This window comes from Cynara cardunculus (assembly GCF_001531365.2).
Source record: "Cynara cardunculus var. scolymus isolate 2C chromosome LG 8, CcrdV1, whole genome shotgun sequence".
NCBI classification, from domain to species: Eukaryota; Viridiplantae; Streptophyta; class Magnoliopsida; order Asterales; family Asteraceae; genus Cynara; species Cynara cardunculus.
The window spans coordinates 2,430,179-2,446,909 of record NC_037535.1 but is presented as its reverse complement, the minus strand read 5'-3'; the positions used below and the strand labels follow the sequence as shown (position 1 = coordinate 2,446,909).

The window sequence follows — 16,731 nt, the reverse complement described above, 5'->3', positions numbered from 1 at the left end:
ATATATATATATATATATATATAGGAGCGTTCAAATGAAAACTCTCTTCATTTGTGTAAACCGTGTAAACCAATTTCAACCATCCATTTTCTTAAACAATGGTCAAGATTTGTATGCTTTATTTATGGGAATTAAAAAAAATTAAAAATTAAAAATTCAGTTTATTTCATCAATAAGGGTAGAATGGTAAACAGTCATTAACAATCGGTAACATCCTAATGAAACATATTTCATTAACTATTTTATAATGAAACCTTTTCACATTGAAAACATTTACATGAACATTAATTTCATAAAGAATAAAATATAATATGCACCCGTTTCATCATACATATATTTCATAAAGAACAAAATYCATTATGCACTCGTTTCATTTTCATTCTACCAACTAAACGGATCAACTTCAATTACAATACAACATGGATCACCATGAAAATGTTTCATGAAGCATGAATCAATTAGAGCATAAACTGTTTCACCATGAAACTAGTTCTTCAATCTCGAATAAATTATAAAATGAAAATGTTTCACCAGCATGAACCTATTTAAATAACTATTTTATAATGAAACCTTTTCACATTGAAACATTTACATTCATATTAATTTCATGTACAATAAAATATAATATGCACCTGTTTCATGATACGTATATTTCATAAAGAACAAAATCCATTATGCACCCGTTTCATTTCATTCTACCAACTAAACGGATCAAATTCAATTACAATGCAACGTTGCTCACCATGAAACTAGTTCATCAATCACGAATCAATTACAAAATGAAAATGTTTCATCATCATGAACCCTTTTCATTCTACCAATTAAACGGATCAACTTCAATCACAAAACAATACGGAACACCATGAAAATATTTCACGAAGCATGCATCAATTAGAACATAAAATTTTTCACCATCATGACACTATTTCATTGATGTATACCATATGTTTTGAAGAAGCAAATAAGTCATTTTACAATGAAACYTTTTCATGTTTATACAGTTTCATGAACATTTGTTTTTTTTTTTCTAATCAACATCAACCCACGATTTCATTCCTAAAGTTGTTGTAATCTTCATAAAATGTTTCATGATTCATTGAATACCAAATCATTAAAATCAAGATTTTAATAATATAATATATTTAAATTTTGAAAAGTTACCTTTTTCATTATTTCTTTTATTAAATTTCCTTAAATAATATGTATTAATAACTTCCTTAATTATCAAAAAAATGTGGAAAATAACAGAAATACCCTTATTCATTAAATTTAATTGAAAAAAATGGAATTTTCTTATTGGTCGAAATTGGTTTACACGGTTTTTTAGAATGGCACGGTTTTCATTTGATCGCTCATATATATATATATATATATATATATATATATATAGTATATTTCAAATGCAACCATGTCTATTTGTACAACCAATGCAACCAAATTAATTAAAATATTTATAGAAATGATAATAGTTTATTTATTATGATTTAAATATTTATGGAAGATTAATAAGGTTCATTAATTATGATCAATATTTTATATTAGGGAACAATCAAAACTTTTATGAAATTTTATATTCATCAAATTAAATAGACGGTTAAGATTGAGTTGTATTGGTTGTACAAATGGACATAGTTGTATAATAACCAACCTCTCTCTCTCTCTCTCTCTCTCTATATATATATATATATAGAGAGAGAGAGAGAGAGAGGAGCGATCAAATGAAAACCACTTCAATTTGTAAAAACCGTAAAAACTAATCTCATCCGTCGTTAATCTTATGAAATTTTTTCATGAAATTGTTAATCTTGTAAATTGTTTCATATAATACTTTTTTTTGATGAAATTGTTTCATATGTGGTTATGAAATTGTTTCATATCTACTTAATGAAATTTTAATGAAACTGTTTCATTTATTTCTCTAAAATTAAAATAATGAAGATGATAATATCCATGATTAACACCCTCCATAATAAAAATGGTTAATCAACCTCTCATAATTACAAAAAAATGAACAAAATGAAAAATTGTGATTGATTGAATGAGGTTTTCACGGTTTTTACAAATTGAGTGTTTTTATTTAAATCCACCCCTATATATATATATATATATATATATATATATATATATATATATACAGGAGGTTTATTTTACATACCACATAGTTTATACAAACTAATCATAGTCATCCATTTATTTGATCTACGGCTAATATTGAGAGAGATATACTTTTTGTAAGGTTTTAATTAATTCACATGGTTCATTCAAAAATTGCTCTCTTAAATTTATATTAGTCAGTTTAAACTACATGAATATGAAGAAGAGAATCTTTTGCAAATATCTTCCACTCATCAATTCCACTATTATCGTAAATACAAGTATTCATGTATAAATTTTTTAACTTTTAATTCATGTGTGAATTGGGTGTTATGTAAGTTAAACAAGATTGTATGAAGATTTGAGTTTTTGTATTTTATATTTTTGGTTTCATCAGTATTATGTATTATGGTTTCGTGAGAGTTCCTGAATAATCTTGTTGCATTAATGAATTGGATTCAGTAATGAAATTGGTTTCATGAATGAAACTGAAGATGGTTCAGTTAATGAAACATTTTGAAAACTGGATAATATGATTTCATTAGTGAAATGTGTTTGAACTCATGATTTCATTAGTGAAATTGGTTTCATTGTTCCTAACCAAAATGAAATTGGTTTCATGAACGAAACGTTTTGAAACCTGGATAACATGATTTCATTAATGAAATTTGTAAGGAAGTCAACTTATTCATGAATTTTACAAATGAAACAAAACAATACACTTAAAATACAATCCATATGTATATAAAATTATAGAATCACCAAACATAACTATTGTAATCTCAATAGACCATAATGCCCTTGTAAATTAAAAATAAAAGAAAAACAGATGGATTTATGTAATTGGTTGTTATTAGTTTGTATAAATTGAGGCGATTTGTATTTGAATACTCATATATATATATATATATATATATATATATATATAWAGAGAGAGAGAGAGAGAGAGAGAGAGCAGCGATCAAATGCAAACTATCCAATTTGTATAAACTGTGCAAACCACTCTCATCCGTCGATTTCACTATTTAATCTTATGAATTTTTTTCATGAAATTGTTAATCTTGTGAAATCGTTTCAAATAATACTTTTTTTTTGATGAAGTTGTTTCATATATGATTATGAAATTGTTTCATATAATACTTAATGAAATTGTGTCATGTATTTTTCTGAAATTAAAATAATGAAGATAATAATATCCATGATTAACACTCTCCACAATAAAAATGATTAATCAACCTCTTATAATTACAAAAAAATGAACAAAATGAAAAATTATGATGAGGTTTATACGGTTTGTACAAATAACGTGGTTTGTAAAGTAAACATTCTCTCTCTCTCTCTCTGTGTATATATATATATATATATATATATATAATATATCTATATATAGATATAGACTCGGGATCATGTGAGACGAACATGTTTTCGTGAGACCCGTGAAACCATTTTTTTTACACTTGAAACTGCAAAACAATGTAAATGTAACATTTACAATGTTTTACTGTAAAGTTTTAAATATAAAAATATGGTATCATAGATCTAACAAAAATTAGTTGGTCTCACATGAATCTAATCATATATGTGTGTGTTATATATGTCTCTCTGTCTGTCTATGTCTATGAATGCATACACATCTTTTTCAACAATTGACATAAATAGGAAATAAAATAAAATAAAATAAAAAAGTGACGTAGATGCGCTTTGATTTATTGATGTAGACTTCACAATAAAATATGATATCGACACTTCTACCACTATTTTGCCGACTATTAATCTAATCCACACCAATACATCCATTTTTTAAGCAAAAAAGAAACTCCTATTTCTATTTATATATACTTTTAATTATTATTTAAATAAAAAGATTTTATTTCTGAGCAGATATTGACACGAAGATCTACAGATGATAATCGTAGAAACAGTTCTAACAAATAAAAAGGGTAAATTAATGGAGTTTTATTTTAGATTCAAAGACAAATCATAGATATTAATATATATATATATATATATATGATCTACAGTCATTGCAAGTGAATCTTTATGGCCATAATAGCTTTGGCAGCGGCCAGACACCCACCCCACCCTACCACCTATAGGTGGTTTGTTCATCCTACATCCGCCCGGTATTGCTTCTATGCGCAGAGTAACGAATTCGAGCCCAGTATAGATGATATATTCCACTCCATCTTCCCAAGGCTTAATCAGTACGACATAACCCAAATTGTTTTTAACTTTATGGTGAAATAAAAAAGAGTGACAGACCAATTTTACGTTAATATCTAATTTGATAGAATTTAAAAGTCCCGATAAAAAGCTTGAACTTTGTAAAAAGGAAAAAGGATAATAAGAGCCGGGAATGACAATCAATTTGGTATATGACTGACTCCTACATGAAACTCAAACTATCTAACGAGTGGTTGGTGTATTGGACGTACCTTTTAGATAATACATTTGGAGCAGGATAGTACTGTAGGTTGTCTCGGGGGTTGCTGACTATTGGGAATTTGGGTTTTGTGGTTACGTTACTTGGATAAATTTCTAGATCGTGTACTGGAAATCACTTTCCGAATATTGTATTTCCCGCATCTAATATCTTAGGTTCACACGAAATCAGTACGAGGATAACCAGAAATTTTCGAACGCGAAATAAGGCACTGAATGTATGTATTTATAAGAGAATTTTTCATATGGGAAATAAGGCACTGAATTTATGTATTCATCATATCACGAATTTATGTATTTATAAGAGAGATCGACGGTTACAAATGGTTAAACATTCAGGCTTATGTATCCATTGATTTAGACTTTCGACTTAGTCTGGAACAACCCTGACACAAGGTTCAGATCTCTGACTTCAATAATCCAAACTTAGGACGTAACTAATTTCTTCAAGTCTGAAACCACATTTTTAGGGGTCTGAAATAGAAGGATCAAATGTTTGGGTCCATTATCAGACTTTTATACTTAGTGAAATTTTACTAAGTTCGACCACCAAGGGGCTATGCCCCTTGGAACCCTGCAAGGGGGCGCAACCCCCTTGACCCTCCACCTTACGACAATCTAAAATGATAGGAGCAATTTTTATGATTATGCACTCCGCACCCCCTAACTCACTTATGTTTGCCTCATCATCTTAACCAATCTCAAGAAAATCACAATTACAACAAAATGGTTGATGACACTAAAATCACCGAGACTGACTACAAATCTTATATTAAATTTTTTTTATTAACCTGGATATCCAACTCGCTATGCGAGCCGACTAATCCCAGTGCGACCACCTGCTTTGCAAATAGTCCGAAGTCACCGCATTTGAACCGCCGTGGCCACAAGGGAATTTTTATTCCTCCTTGGATTTAAACAGACATTCTGATACTTTTGACCTTTGGAGCCAAACTCAAACCAATCAGGCACCACCCTTGTGGTTTATATTAAACTTTTTGTAAAGCTCGACGGTGTTTAAGTCGGTTGTTATTCCTTTCATCTAACATCTAACTTTACAATCAAACTAAATTATTACATTTGTGGAATTTGATTGTGATTTCGAAAACGACAAATACTTGATTGATAGATGGAAAAGAGGAAGATGAATTTAGGGACACGATTGGACAAGCAATAAAGAAAATGTGTATGAATCGTGTTCATGATTTGAAGTGACCAACTTACCTCTTTTTAAAAGTAAGTGTATGCGATTTTTAACAGATTATCGTCAAAAAGATAACTGATATGTTTATTATATGTTATTTTGAGTATATAGGGGAAAAATTAAATAAGAACCACCAAAAGGGGCGGGCTTTAGTTGATAGAATATGGTGGTCCATGTCACTGCTTCATGATTTTGTCGTAGTGGAAAAAAATTTACGTTTCTTAAGGGTATCAGCGTAATGTTTCGTATACACCCCTGTATTTCTTAAGCCTAAACTGTGATGGTCGAGTTGGTCTAGGATGTTGGATTTGAGTTTCTTCTTTTAAATGGTGTGGGTGCGAATCCGACTTCTGGTTTTTGGCAAATTTCCTGTTTTTGGCTTTTAAATTTGAGTTTCTAAAGCGTTTTTGAAAAAAAATTGGAGGAAAACAACTTTACGAGAGATCGAACCAAGATCCTTTCTTGCAACCAACCAGCTAATTTCAATATACGTTTGTCGAAATTTCCTATAGATTTCATCATTATGATCCAATGGTATCAGTACTTGAAAAAATGTAGATCTGTTTCTTCACAAAAACGTTGAAAATCGTGAGAATCGATTCCAACCATTCAATGAGTTTTATCTTAGGCTAAGATTCAATTTGATATTATTGTTTATGGTATATACACGTTTTGTTTTATATGTGAAACTGGTTTTCAACATTTTCTCGTTCTCATTTGATTATGTGTTAAACATATACAATGCAATATAAAAACGGTGAAAGAATATGGAAGGGTTTCGCGAAAGGGGTACTTAGGGGCCATCTAAGCGTTTCCCCTTAAATGTTTACTGGGTTATTTACCTTACTGAATGAATATAGCACGGGCTGTGAATCTTACCCACAGTAAGAACGATGACAAAGATCGAGAATCTTACCCTTCATGATCAGTGTTGTTTCAGCTACACTATCTTTACGCTGTTTATGTCGCGACCGGTCGAGCATTCGACAAAATCCAACATCATCCATTAATTATTTGACACGTAAGTAAAAAACAATTAAACTTATTTATTTATTCACTAAAAATTGATTATTAAAAATGGTAATTAATAATAAAATTAAGGGTTTGAAACCGACTTAATTTTGACTTATTGGTTAACGCTAATTTCCATAAAATCCCTTTTTGTGGATGAGGAATTGAGGCTGATAATAATAGATGGGAACAATGCTGACCAAATTGGTCAAATAGGGGATGGTGGCAGACGGCAGGTGTCGGTGGGGAGCAACGATGGGGTCCGCCACCACTTGGATTTTTCCGGCGATCTTGAATTGATTGCACCACCCATTATTCACCATACACTTATGTTCCAATTTTCAAAGGACAACCTGCACATGCAATCGGAATTCGTCTTTTTCACGACAGCGACGGCAACGAAATTATGTCTCCGGAAGCCAAGTTGTCGCCCAACTTACCGGAATTTGATCTCCGGCGGGATTCTATAAGGGGAAAATTGTTAATTTGCTGTGATATTTTGGACCAGTAAAATTACTGGTACCGACTTCTTTATTTTTTAGCTTATTTTTCTCGAATCAAAATAGTCTAAGATTTCATATACGACTATTTTATAAGGGTGTTAAAAAAACCGAAAAACCGAATATTCAAAGAGAAACGTTTGACTTAAAATCGAAAAATCCGGAAATTAAAAAATCGAAAACCGAAAAAATCGTGTATTCATGGTTCAATTTCGGTTTTGAATTTTAGGTATCCGTGATTACCCGAACCGAACCGGATATGATGTATATATAATATGGGGCCTATTCAAGGGAGAACTGATTAGTTTGGGGTAACTGTGAGATCCAATCTCAACCACAAATTAACGGATAAATTAGAAAATTAATAATTATGGTAATTTGAGTTAAAATTATAATTAGATGACATTTTAGGTATTTTTTTAAAAACCCCTCTCTCCTCTCTCCGACCTCCAATTTTCCGGCAGGTAGTAAGTAATCACAAAGATACACAATGTGATACTCATTATGATATACTGTGATACCATTGTAATACCAACTATGATACCAACTTAAACCTTAAAAACAAAGATACACAATGTGATACCCATTGTAATACACAATGTGATACCCTGATACCGATTTCACCGGAGGCCGGAGATTGGAGGTCGGAGAGATGAGAGATGAGAGATGAGAGAAGAAAGAGGAGTTTTTTAAAAATACCTAATATGTCATCTAATTATAATTTTAATTCAAACTACCATAATTATTAATTTTCTAATTTATCCGTTGATTTGTGGTTGAAATTGGATCTCACGGTTAACACAAATTAATTAGTTCTCATTTGATTAGGCCCCTATATAATATTCAATACCAAATATTCATATTATTATTTATTTATTTATTAACGTAAGTTGAATGAGTAAAAGTCTTTTACGTTTCAGTGTCAAACATCATGGTGAATGATTAAATTTGGTGGTAATGATATTGACGTCGTGAAGGAATGAACATTATTAATAGAAAATTTAAGGTTTTTAATCAATTATACTTATTTTAATTTGTGACATTTTGATTATTTTTTAGTTGTTGTATGAATTCAGATAATCGTGAACAGAATCGTGGGTAGCCACGGCCACCTTGTTTTGGTTCGGTTCAGTTCGACCTACTGTTCGGTTTTGGTTCAGGTAGACAAGTATATGCATCATGCGGTTTAGTATACATTTTCCCTACTAACCGAACTAAACTGAACCGTGAACACCCATATTATTATACAACTTGAGAAATATAATTTTTATGAATAAATTATAATTTCGATGCGTCATTTTGCAAGCCAAATGAATATTCCTCAAGCCAGAGTGTCTGTATCGTAATGCAATCCCACCAGAATCATACTTAATTCAGAAAACTTTGTTTTTCAAGTTAATAGACTAAAATGTAAAACGGTTTGACCAAAATGGCTAGTATAAACCACAAATATGGTGTCTGATTGTTTTTGAGTTTGGGCTTCAAAGGCCAAAAGTGTCTTGAGGTCCAGATTCAAATCCAATGAGGAATAAAAATCTTATTGTGGCCACGTAGGTTCAAATGCGGTGACTCCAGGCTACCCGCAAAACAGGTGGTCGTCCTAGGATTAGTCGACTCGCATAACGGGTTGGATATCCAGGTTAATAAAAAAATTGGCTAGTATAGTTAGTTTTTTGGTGGGATAATGTACCTCTATCTAGTAATCTATTCTTTCAAAATTCGTGAATACAACGTAAGAGTATCTTCAACAACTATGTTATAAGGTATTTTTTAAATATAGTATCAAAGGTTAAAATCTTTAAAGAAATTACATATACGGGAAGAAATGGAAGGGAAAGAAATAAAATACTTATACAATTACATATATGCCTATCAACCTCATTCTATTGTAAAACAAATAAGGGTGTATTTGTAATACTAGAAGGGTACTAGCGCAATATAGTGAGATATATCTCGATTTTAATGTTTCGTTTTATTTTGTCTCATGTCGATGTTATAATACGGTTTTTGTAGTTTTGAGAAAACGATAATGTTTTTATTTTTGAATAAAATATAAATTTGAAGATTTTATAAGATTTTGATATTAGTATCAAATTAACTATTTAAATTTTTTTTTTGTGTAATTTCTTTAATTCAATTTTTTTATTATGATTTAATTTAGGTTTAACTAGAAAGGTACTCGCGCAATGCAGCGAGATACATTTTGATTTTAATATTTTATTTTATTATTTATCTCAGTCGATGTTATAGTATGATCTTAGGTGATTTTAAAGCGATAATGTTTTTATTTTAAAATAAAATATAAATTTGAAGATATCATAAAAATTTGACAAAAATATATCAATATTAATATCAAATTAACTATTTAAAATTCTTATTTTTTGTGTAACTTTTTAATTTCAATATTTTTTATTGTAATTTAATTTAGGTTCGAAGTAGTTTATATTTGGTTTAATAATATAATTTTCTTATAAAGATAATAATTAATTATTTTGTTATAACTCGATAATTATCCTAATTATGTTTTAGATTTTTTGTATTTTAAAATGAGATGTTTATCTTTTATTGATTATGTTTATCCGCAGTTAGTTACACGAATTCAAACATGGAGCTTTAATAAGTTGTACTTATGCATAATTTACTTGTAATCTTGAATTTTAAGTAATATGCATCAATATACAGTACTTCAAGTATAAAAAATGGTTTTTAAAAGTTTTTTGTTAAATGCTTTATAATATAGTATAGATAATAATGTTAAAATTGCTAAATAGAGTAGCTCTTGGAATTAATATAAAATCAACTATTTAAAAGTTTTCATTTTTTATGTAATTTTTCTTTAATTTATTTTTTTATCATAATTTAATTTAAGTTTAGTAACGAAATAATTTATTTTTGGTTTAATAATATAAATTTTATAAAGATAATAATTAAGTATTCTATTAGAATTCAATGATTATCCTAATTATATTTTAGATTTTTTTTTATATTTAAAATGAGATGTTTATCCTGTATTTGGTTATGTTTATCTGCAGTTAGTTATATAAATTCAGATATGAAGCTTTAATAAGTTGTACTTACGCATAATCTACTTGTAATCTTGAGTTTTAAGTAATGTGCATTAATAAACAGTAYTTTACGTATAAAAAGTGGTTTTTAAGAGTTTTTGTCAAATGCTTTATAATATAGTATAGATAACAAAGTAATTTATTTTTGATTTAATAATATAATTTTTTATAAAGATAATAATTAAGTATTATGTTAGGAACACAATGATTATCCTAATTATATTTTAGATTTTTATATTTAAAATGTGATATTTATCCTCTATTCGATTATGTTTATCTGCAGTTAGTTACACGAATTCAAACATGAAGTTTTAATAAGTTGTACTTACACACAATTTACTTGTAATCTTGATTTTTAAGTAATATGCATAAATAAACAGTACTTCATGCACAAAAAATAGTTTTTATCAAATGTTTTATAATATAGTATAGATCGGTATATTTCTTCTTTTTTTCTCCTGTTCAAAAACATGAAGTTTTTTTTTCTTTCCTTCACCTTTTAAACACATGCGATAAAATCAATCTTATCGCATCATAAAGATGCGATAACAATAACTTATGATCAAAAGATCATCATTTCCAAAAATTGGTTATACCACCATTATCCCAATATACCCAACTCCTGATTATGTCACCATAATTACAAATATATACCCAACTCCCATTTATGTCACCCTTATTACCTAATGTACTCAGCTTCTGATTATGTCACTCTTATTACAAAATATACTTAGTTCCTGATTATGTCACCCTTATACAATCAGTTGATAATAGCTTATCAAAACCCAGAATTATGCTAATAGATAGCATATAATCATATAGGATCGGTTTGGGCCCGTCCGGGACCGGTTATACAAGTACCCTTAACCGGACCTTAGTATTTTCGACGGGACCATGACCGGTCCAATTTGTTACTGTTTGAGACCGAGACAGATTTAAGCCTGTCCCGGCCCGATCCCCGACCTGTTTTTGGCCACCTCTAGTCCAAATCTATTTTTTAACGGGCTAGACGAAACGGATCTAGATGTTAAGATAAAGGGCTAAAGCCCAAAGAAAATACCGTAAATCCGTAATGGTGAAAGCCCATAATTGTGGTTGGGTGGGCCTTGACAATTTTAAAGGGATAAAAAGATGTTGGGCTTATTTTTTTTTTTAAATAAAATTAAAAGCTACCTAAATACAATCGATTGGTGCCCTAATTCGCTCAGTTCTACACTTGGACTCTTCTAAGAAATACAATCGATTGCTGGTCTGTGATTTCTTGCCCTAAATCGTCGACTGCTGCAGTGCTCCTAAATCGAAGCTGCCTCCTAAATCGATCTTGCTTATTAATCACTAATCAGGTATTCTTTCATAAAGTCTCAGATAGTTGCTTACCGTTTAGAGGATAAAAAGAAGTAGAAATATCAAACGTGTTTTGATTCTGTGGTTCTTTCTTGCTTAGTTGCTTAGATAGTTAGATAGTTAGATTTTCAACTGTGATTTGTGATAGTAAAAATAGAAAATTTGTAGAAATAAGGAAAACAATGTGATTTGTGATTAGATGACGTTTGATTAGTATTAGGATTTTAGGTTTATATCATTAATCATTTTATCTTTGTAAATTTAGGAAATAAAAGAGTAAAAATTTGATTATTGGTTTTACTGTATTTTCAATTCTGAGTTCTGGTTGAGTTTATGGTGTATGATTACATGATTTTTAACATGTATTATGGTCCTTGGATGTCATTCTTCTGTTAATCTAATCAAGATGGTCCTATAGTTTCAATGGCACAATTAGGAGGCTGTGCTTCGAGTGAGGACCGAAATAGGAAAAAACAATCTACTTCCTTTTTATGTGCGGTTCTAATTCTGCTTCTCATTTGCAACTTGCAAGTACTACTTGCCTTGATTTGCCAACTCACTGTCATTATTCTCAAGGATTGTTGGAATATATATATATATATATATATACATATATATATATATATATATATATTTATTTATACATATATATAGTTTCAATTGTTTGAGTTATGATCCTTGAATTGCCCACATAAGTGATTGTCTCTATGTTCTACCTCGTCTGCGTGACATTGGCAAATTTTTTAGTATTCTACTCAAAATTGTAAGTAACATTTGCTCAATTTTTAACACTTGATTGTTGTTTGTTTTGCACATATTTCTATTATAATATTGGTTGGTACTTGTAAAACCAACATGAGAGAAAATGAATTTAGAAGTTTCAAACTAACATAAGAGAGTGATATAAGCAAAACATTACAATGATGAAGACCAACATGATGTTGCAATACAATAGTATTTGCAGACAAGTGTTGTCATAAACTTCGAGTGTTAGAGAGTGTATGTTAGGAGTCTCAATAAACAGGGTGCTTTGACTTTACTATTTTTCATGAAGATAGACCTTGGAAACATCTTTATCAAATCGGCAAGGGGATTAGTCCCCTAGCTTGACTAGGTTTTAAACCCCTTAAGTAATATGTTTTGTTTGCCATTTTTTATATATTGGGGGCATTTTTTTGGCTTTCCGCCATGGGTATGAGAAACCTCATAACCGGACCTGTTCATAGGCTTATCCATTGACTTATGAATCAGAGGGGTAAAAAGGAAGTGTTTGCTTGCAAATGCAATGGTTTTGTCTTCTGAAGAGAATTCAATTTATAAACAAGGATGGCTCTTTTTTTACGATGATCAACAAAACCGTGACAAAACAGAAAGAGCAATTTATATCAGGTCACCAACCCTGAGTGAGCTTTTACTATATTCTCAAACAAGGAACAACCCTGAGTGGCTAACAAAATTTCAAACCTTGGCTCTTCACAAATAGGCCGAATGGTCCAAAAATGTAATACCTCTTTAGTAATTAAGAGGCCTTGTTCAGCATCGCTTTTATTGCCGGTTGACAAAATTTCCATGTTCATCTCTTCCATATTCTACCTGAGCTGCATCACTTCTCATCTTTTTCTTCAAAATCTGGAGATCAGTAATTGGCATTTATGTGAATTTTTGATGAAAGGTTTCGATTTTTTGACTTCATAATTCACGTTTAAATTGGTACTTTTCGAGTAGGGTTTTAGTTTGTTGATTGCTTTAATTGTCATCTTGTTGTCACTATTGTTTCGTTACTTTTATGAAATCAATTGGGTTTGTTTCAAAGAAATTAAGTTTCTTGTTTCTCTATTAATATATCTTTGTCTATTGAGCTATCAAAACACTCGAGTAATAAAGGGGAAGGGTTTGTTTCTCTTGAGTTTCTTTTTCAGATAGTGAGCATTTTTGACATTTTTTGTTGTATCATTGCATTAAGGTACCATAGATGAAAATCACAATACTAGAAATATCTATTCTGATGGTCAATATCTTTTTGAGGGATAAAATAAACAATTATACACATTCAGACGTTTGTCAGTTTACAAAAACAAACAGTCTTATTGGTTCAGATTTCAGACTTCAACATCGTCCCTTATCAATTAGAAGTGAAATAAGACTTCAGACTTCAGAATTCAGCACCTCTTACATAACAAACAACACCTTATTCTACTTAATCGTATATTGGGTGACACATGTGAAGTCTCTTATATGGCTTTCTGATTTTATTAGGTAGTTTCAACCATCATGGCTGATGAAGAACCGAAGCCTCTAAATTATGTGTCAGAGATTGTATTGAAGAAAAGGAAAAGCAATGAGGACTGGGCAAATAGAAGGAAAGAGCAGTTGGAGCAAAGGGTGAAGAAATCTAAGCGTGATAATTTCGTCATCAAGAAGCCAGAACAGTTTATCAGAGAATACCGTGATAAAGTAAACATTCACATAACAAAGCAGAACTTGTACATATGTTCCAAGTACTGCTTTTATCTTTTATATTTATATATATATATATATATATATATATAAGGTTGGGTTCTGGTGAGAATGGAAGTTATAGTAAGAAGGGATCTCCACCCTTGGATCATTCCTAATTGAAGATCAACGCTAATGTGGAGCACCAAAATGCACCGGATCAATTCCCGTGATAAGCGCAATTCATAGGGGTAGGGGTGAGATTAAAAGTGATGAGGGGTTCAGATCCCTTCTTACGCTTCTCATCTTTATTCCTATTCTCACATGATCCTTCGTCTACACACACACACACATATATATATATATATATATATGTGTGTGTGTGTTCTTAGGCCATGGTCGGCAACCATAAGCTAGCTTATTCTTTGAGCTAATTGAAAAAAGCTCGTTTGGTTATCCATAAGATGGCTTTTGAAAAACTACTTCAAGTAGCATTTCACTAATCTCCGATGGCTTTTTCCTATGTCTTTTTTCGATTCTACCCCGTATGGAAATCAACATGTTTTTTTATGTCATATTACACAGTCATATAGCTTATTAGCTAGTTTTTACCAAATGTGACTGGTTTATGAGCTAGCTTAGTTTGCAAAAAAGAGCCTTAAAGGACCAACACATATTAACTTGAGCTAACTAATACTTATCTGATGATTTCTTTGCTCAACATTTTTTTTAGTTTTAGTATAACTAACAGAGGTTTTTATTCAGGAGTCTGATCTCATCAAAATGAAACATCGGGGAAAACGAGCAATAAAAGCATCCATGTTCCCGCATTCAAAGCTTCTTTTTGTCATCCGTATACAGGGGTCTGTCACCAATGATGATATCTGTGAAATTGTAGTCCTTGTGTTTTGTGTATTGTTGCTTACTTCTTGTGTTTTTTCAGTAAAAGCGACATGCATCCACAAACAAGGAAACACTTGTACTCTCTGAGACTTAGAAGAATGTTCAGTGGTGTTTTTGTCAAAGCAAATGACAGAATATTAGAAATTCTACAGAAAGTGGAGCCGTATGTGACTTACGGGTAAGGGGCTGTTTGGTTGGTTTTCCATTAAGTCCTTTATGAATAAAGATGTTTGTGTGGATTAATCTGTCTGTATAGATTCGGAAAATTTTGTTTGGGAGGGTTTTCTCATAGATGTAAGAAGTGTGCTTTTTAATTGGAAGGAGCAAGTTTGAAAAAAACTTAGCTTTCTACGTAAAGCTCCCCCTTAGAATCTTACTGAATAAGCCACTTTCTATATCATTAAGCCACTTTCTATATCATTAAACCACTACCAAGCAGTCATGTATAGCTGAGCGAATAAGCTGTGAGCCCCATTAAGTTCATAAGCTGCTAACAAACAGGCCCTAAGTCACAGATCCAAGTGCTCAACTGGCAAATAATGGCTCAGCCTTGGGCTCTTCGCTATAGGTCACCTGTTTGAGGGACATTAGGGATTTTCCTAACTGTTATCTTTGTCGCCTTATAGCTTTAGTCGAGGTACCTACTAGCTGGCTGGACACCCACGATTACCAAAAAGAACTTCATTAACTTTTGTTAAAAATTATATTTGTTTTCAATTTTTGTTGGTGTAGAGTCCATTGAATATTGTCTCTATGTCTTTATGTTTTAAAGTTATATACCTTCACAGCGTTTTGCTGTGAAGTTTCAAGTGTAAAAAAGTGGTCTCACGAAAACAGGTTGGTCTTATGTGAACCCAACCCTATATATATATATATATATCACTGTATAATCTAGGCTATCTGTTTATGCTATTTATTATGGTGATAATATTCTAAACCTGCTGTTTTCGACTTTCTAAAGGTATCCAAACCTCAAGAGCGTGAATGAGCTGATATACAAGAAGGGTTTAGCAAAAGTTAACAAACAGATATTTCCTTTGACGGATAATAACATAATCGAACAGGTATGACGTGTTTTTTATTTATGGTTTCTGTGCTCTTTTTTAAGATCTTAGATATTCAGACAAGTTGTTGATTTCGGCAGGCACTGAGTGAGCATGGAATTATATGCATAGAAGACATCGTAAAAGAGATTGCGAACGTGGGCCCACATTTCAAGGAGGTTTGCAATTTTTTGTGTCCGTTCAGTCTGAACAAGCCGGAGAAGGCGTTGCAGGGTAAGAAAAGACCGTTCAGGGATGGCGGTGATTCTGGGAACCGTGAGGATCAAATTAACGAGCTGATCGGTAAAATGAATTAGAATTCGGAACACGAGATTAGATATGAATCCTTGTGCTTAGGTGAATGTGAACCAAAAGGTCACTCTTTGAATTTTGAACTCAAAGCTTCTTTGCTTTCTTTGGTAGAAACCCTTTGCTATTTTTTCTCCTTTTTGAGCTTCCATTTTTGATGATCTTTTAAATGCTTTTATGATATGATGTTTTTCATATTTCAACAAGTTTTTTTTACTTGTGTTGTTTTATTTCCATTTATTCACATGTGCATATGATTACAAGTATTTTGTGAATTTTTTTTTTAAACATAAATTGCTGATTTTAGTAAGAAGTTTTATTGAATCTTAGTCAAGGTTATGTGTGGGGAGGCATTTTTCATGGTGTTTTCTAAGGCGTTG

At 31.1% G+C, this 16,731-nt stretch overlaps 1 protein-coding gene across 1 annotated transcript; it reads left to right on the top strand.

Annotated features, from left to right (window-relative positions):
* The first annotated feature begins 11,505 nt into the window (after positions 1–11,505).
* Positions 11,506–16,555, top strand: LOC112516103 (60S ribosomal protein L7-1-like). The gene is made up of 6 exons (XM_025123105.1): positions 11,506–11,659; positions 13,917–14,114; positions 14,862–14,959; positions 15,040–15,177; positions 15,961–16,063; positions 16,144–16,555. Exons 2-6 carry the CDS (start codon positions 13,932–13,934, stop codon positions 16,357–16,359), a joined length of 738 nt encoding a protein of 245 aa, XP_024978873.1. The 5' UTR covers positions 11,506–11,659; positions 13,917–13,931; the 3' UTR covers positions 16,360–16,555.
* Positions 16,556–16,731: the final 176 nt, after the last annotated feature.

Bases quoted from the DNA above. Each gene is read 5' to 3' on its own strand.
- LOC112516103 (XM_025123105.1), top strand. From the start codon at position 13,932: ATGGCTGATGAAGAACCGAAGCCTCTAAATTATGTGTCAGAGATTGTA. The intron at 14,115-14,861 runs GTAAACATTCAC...GTTTTTATTCAG, and splicing joins TCAGAGAATACCGTGATAAA to GAGTCTGATCTCATCAAAAT. The intron at 16,064-16,143 runs GTATGACGTGTT...TGATTTCGGCAG, and splicing joins ATAATAACATAATCGAACAG to GCACTGAGTGAGCATGGAAT.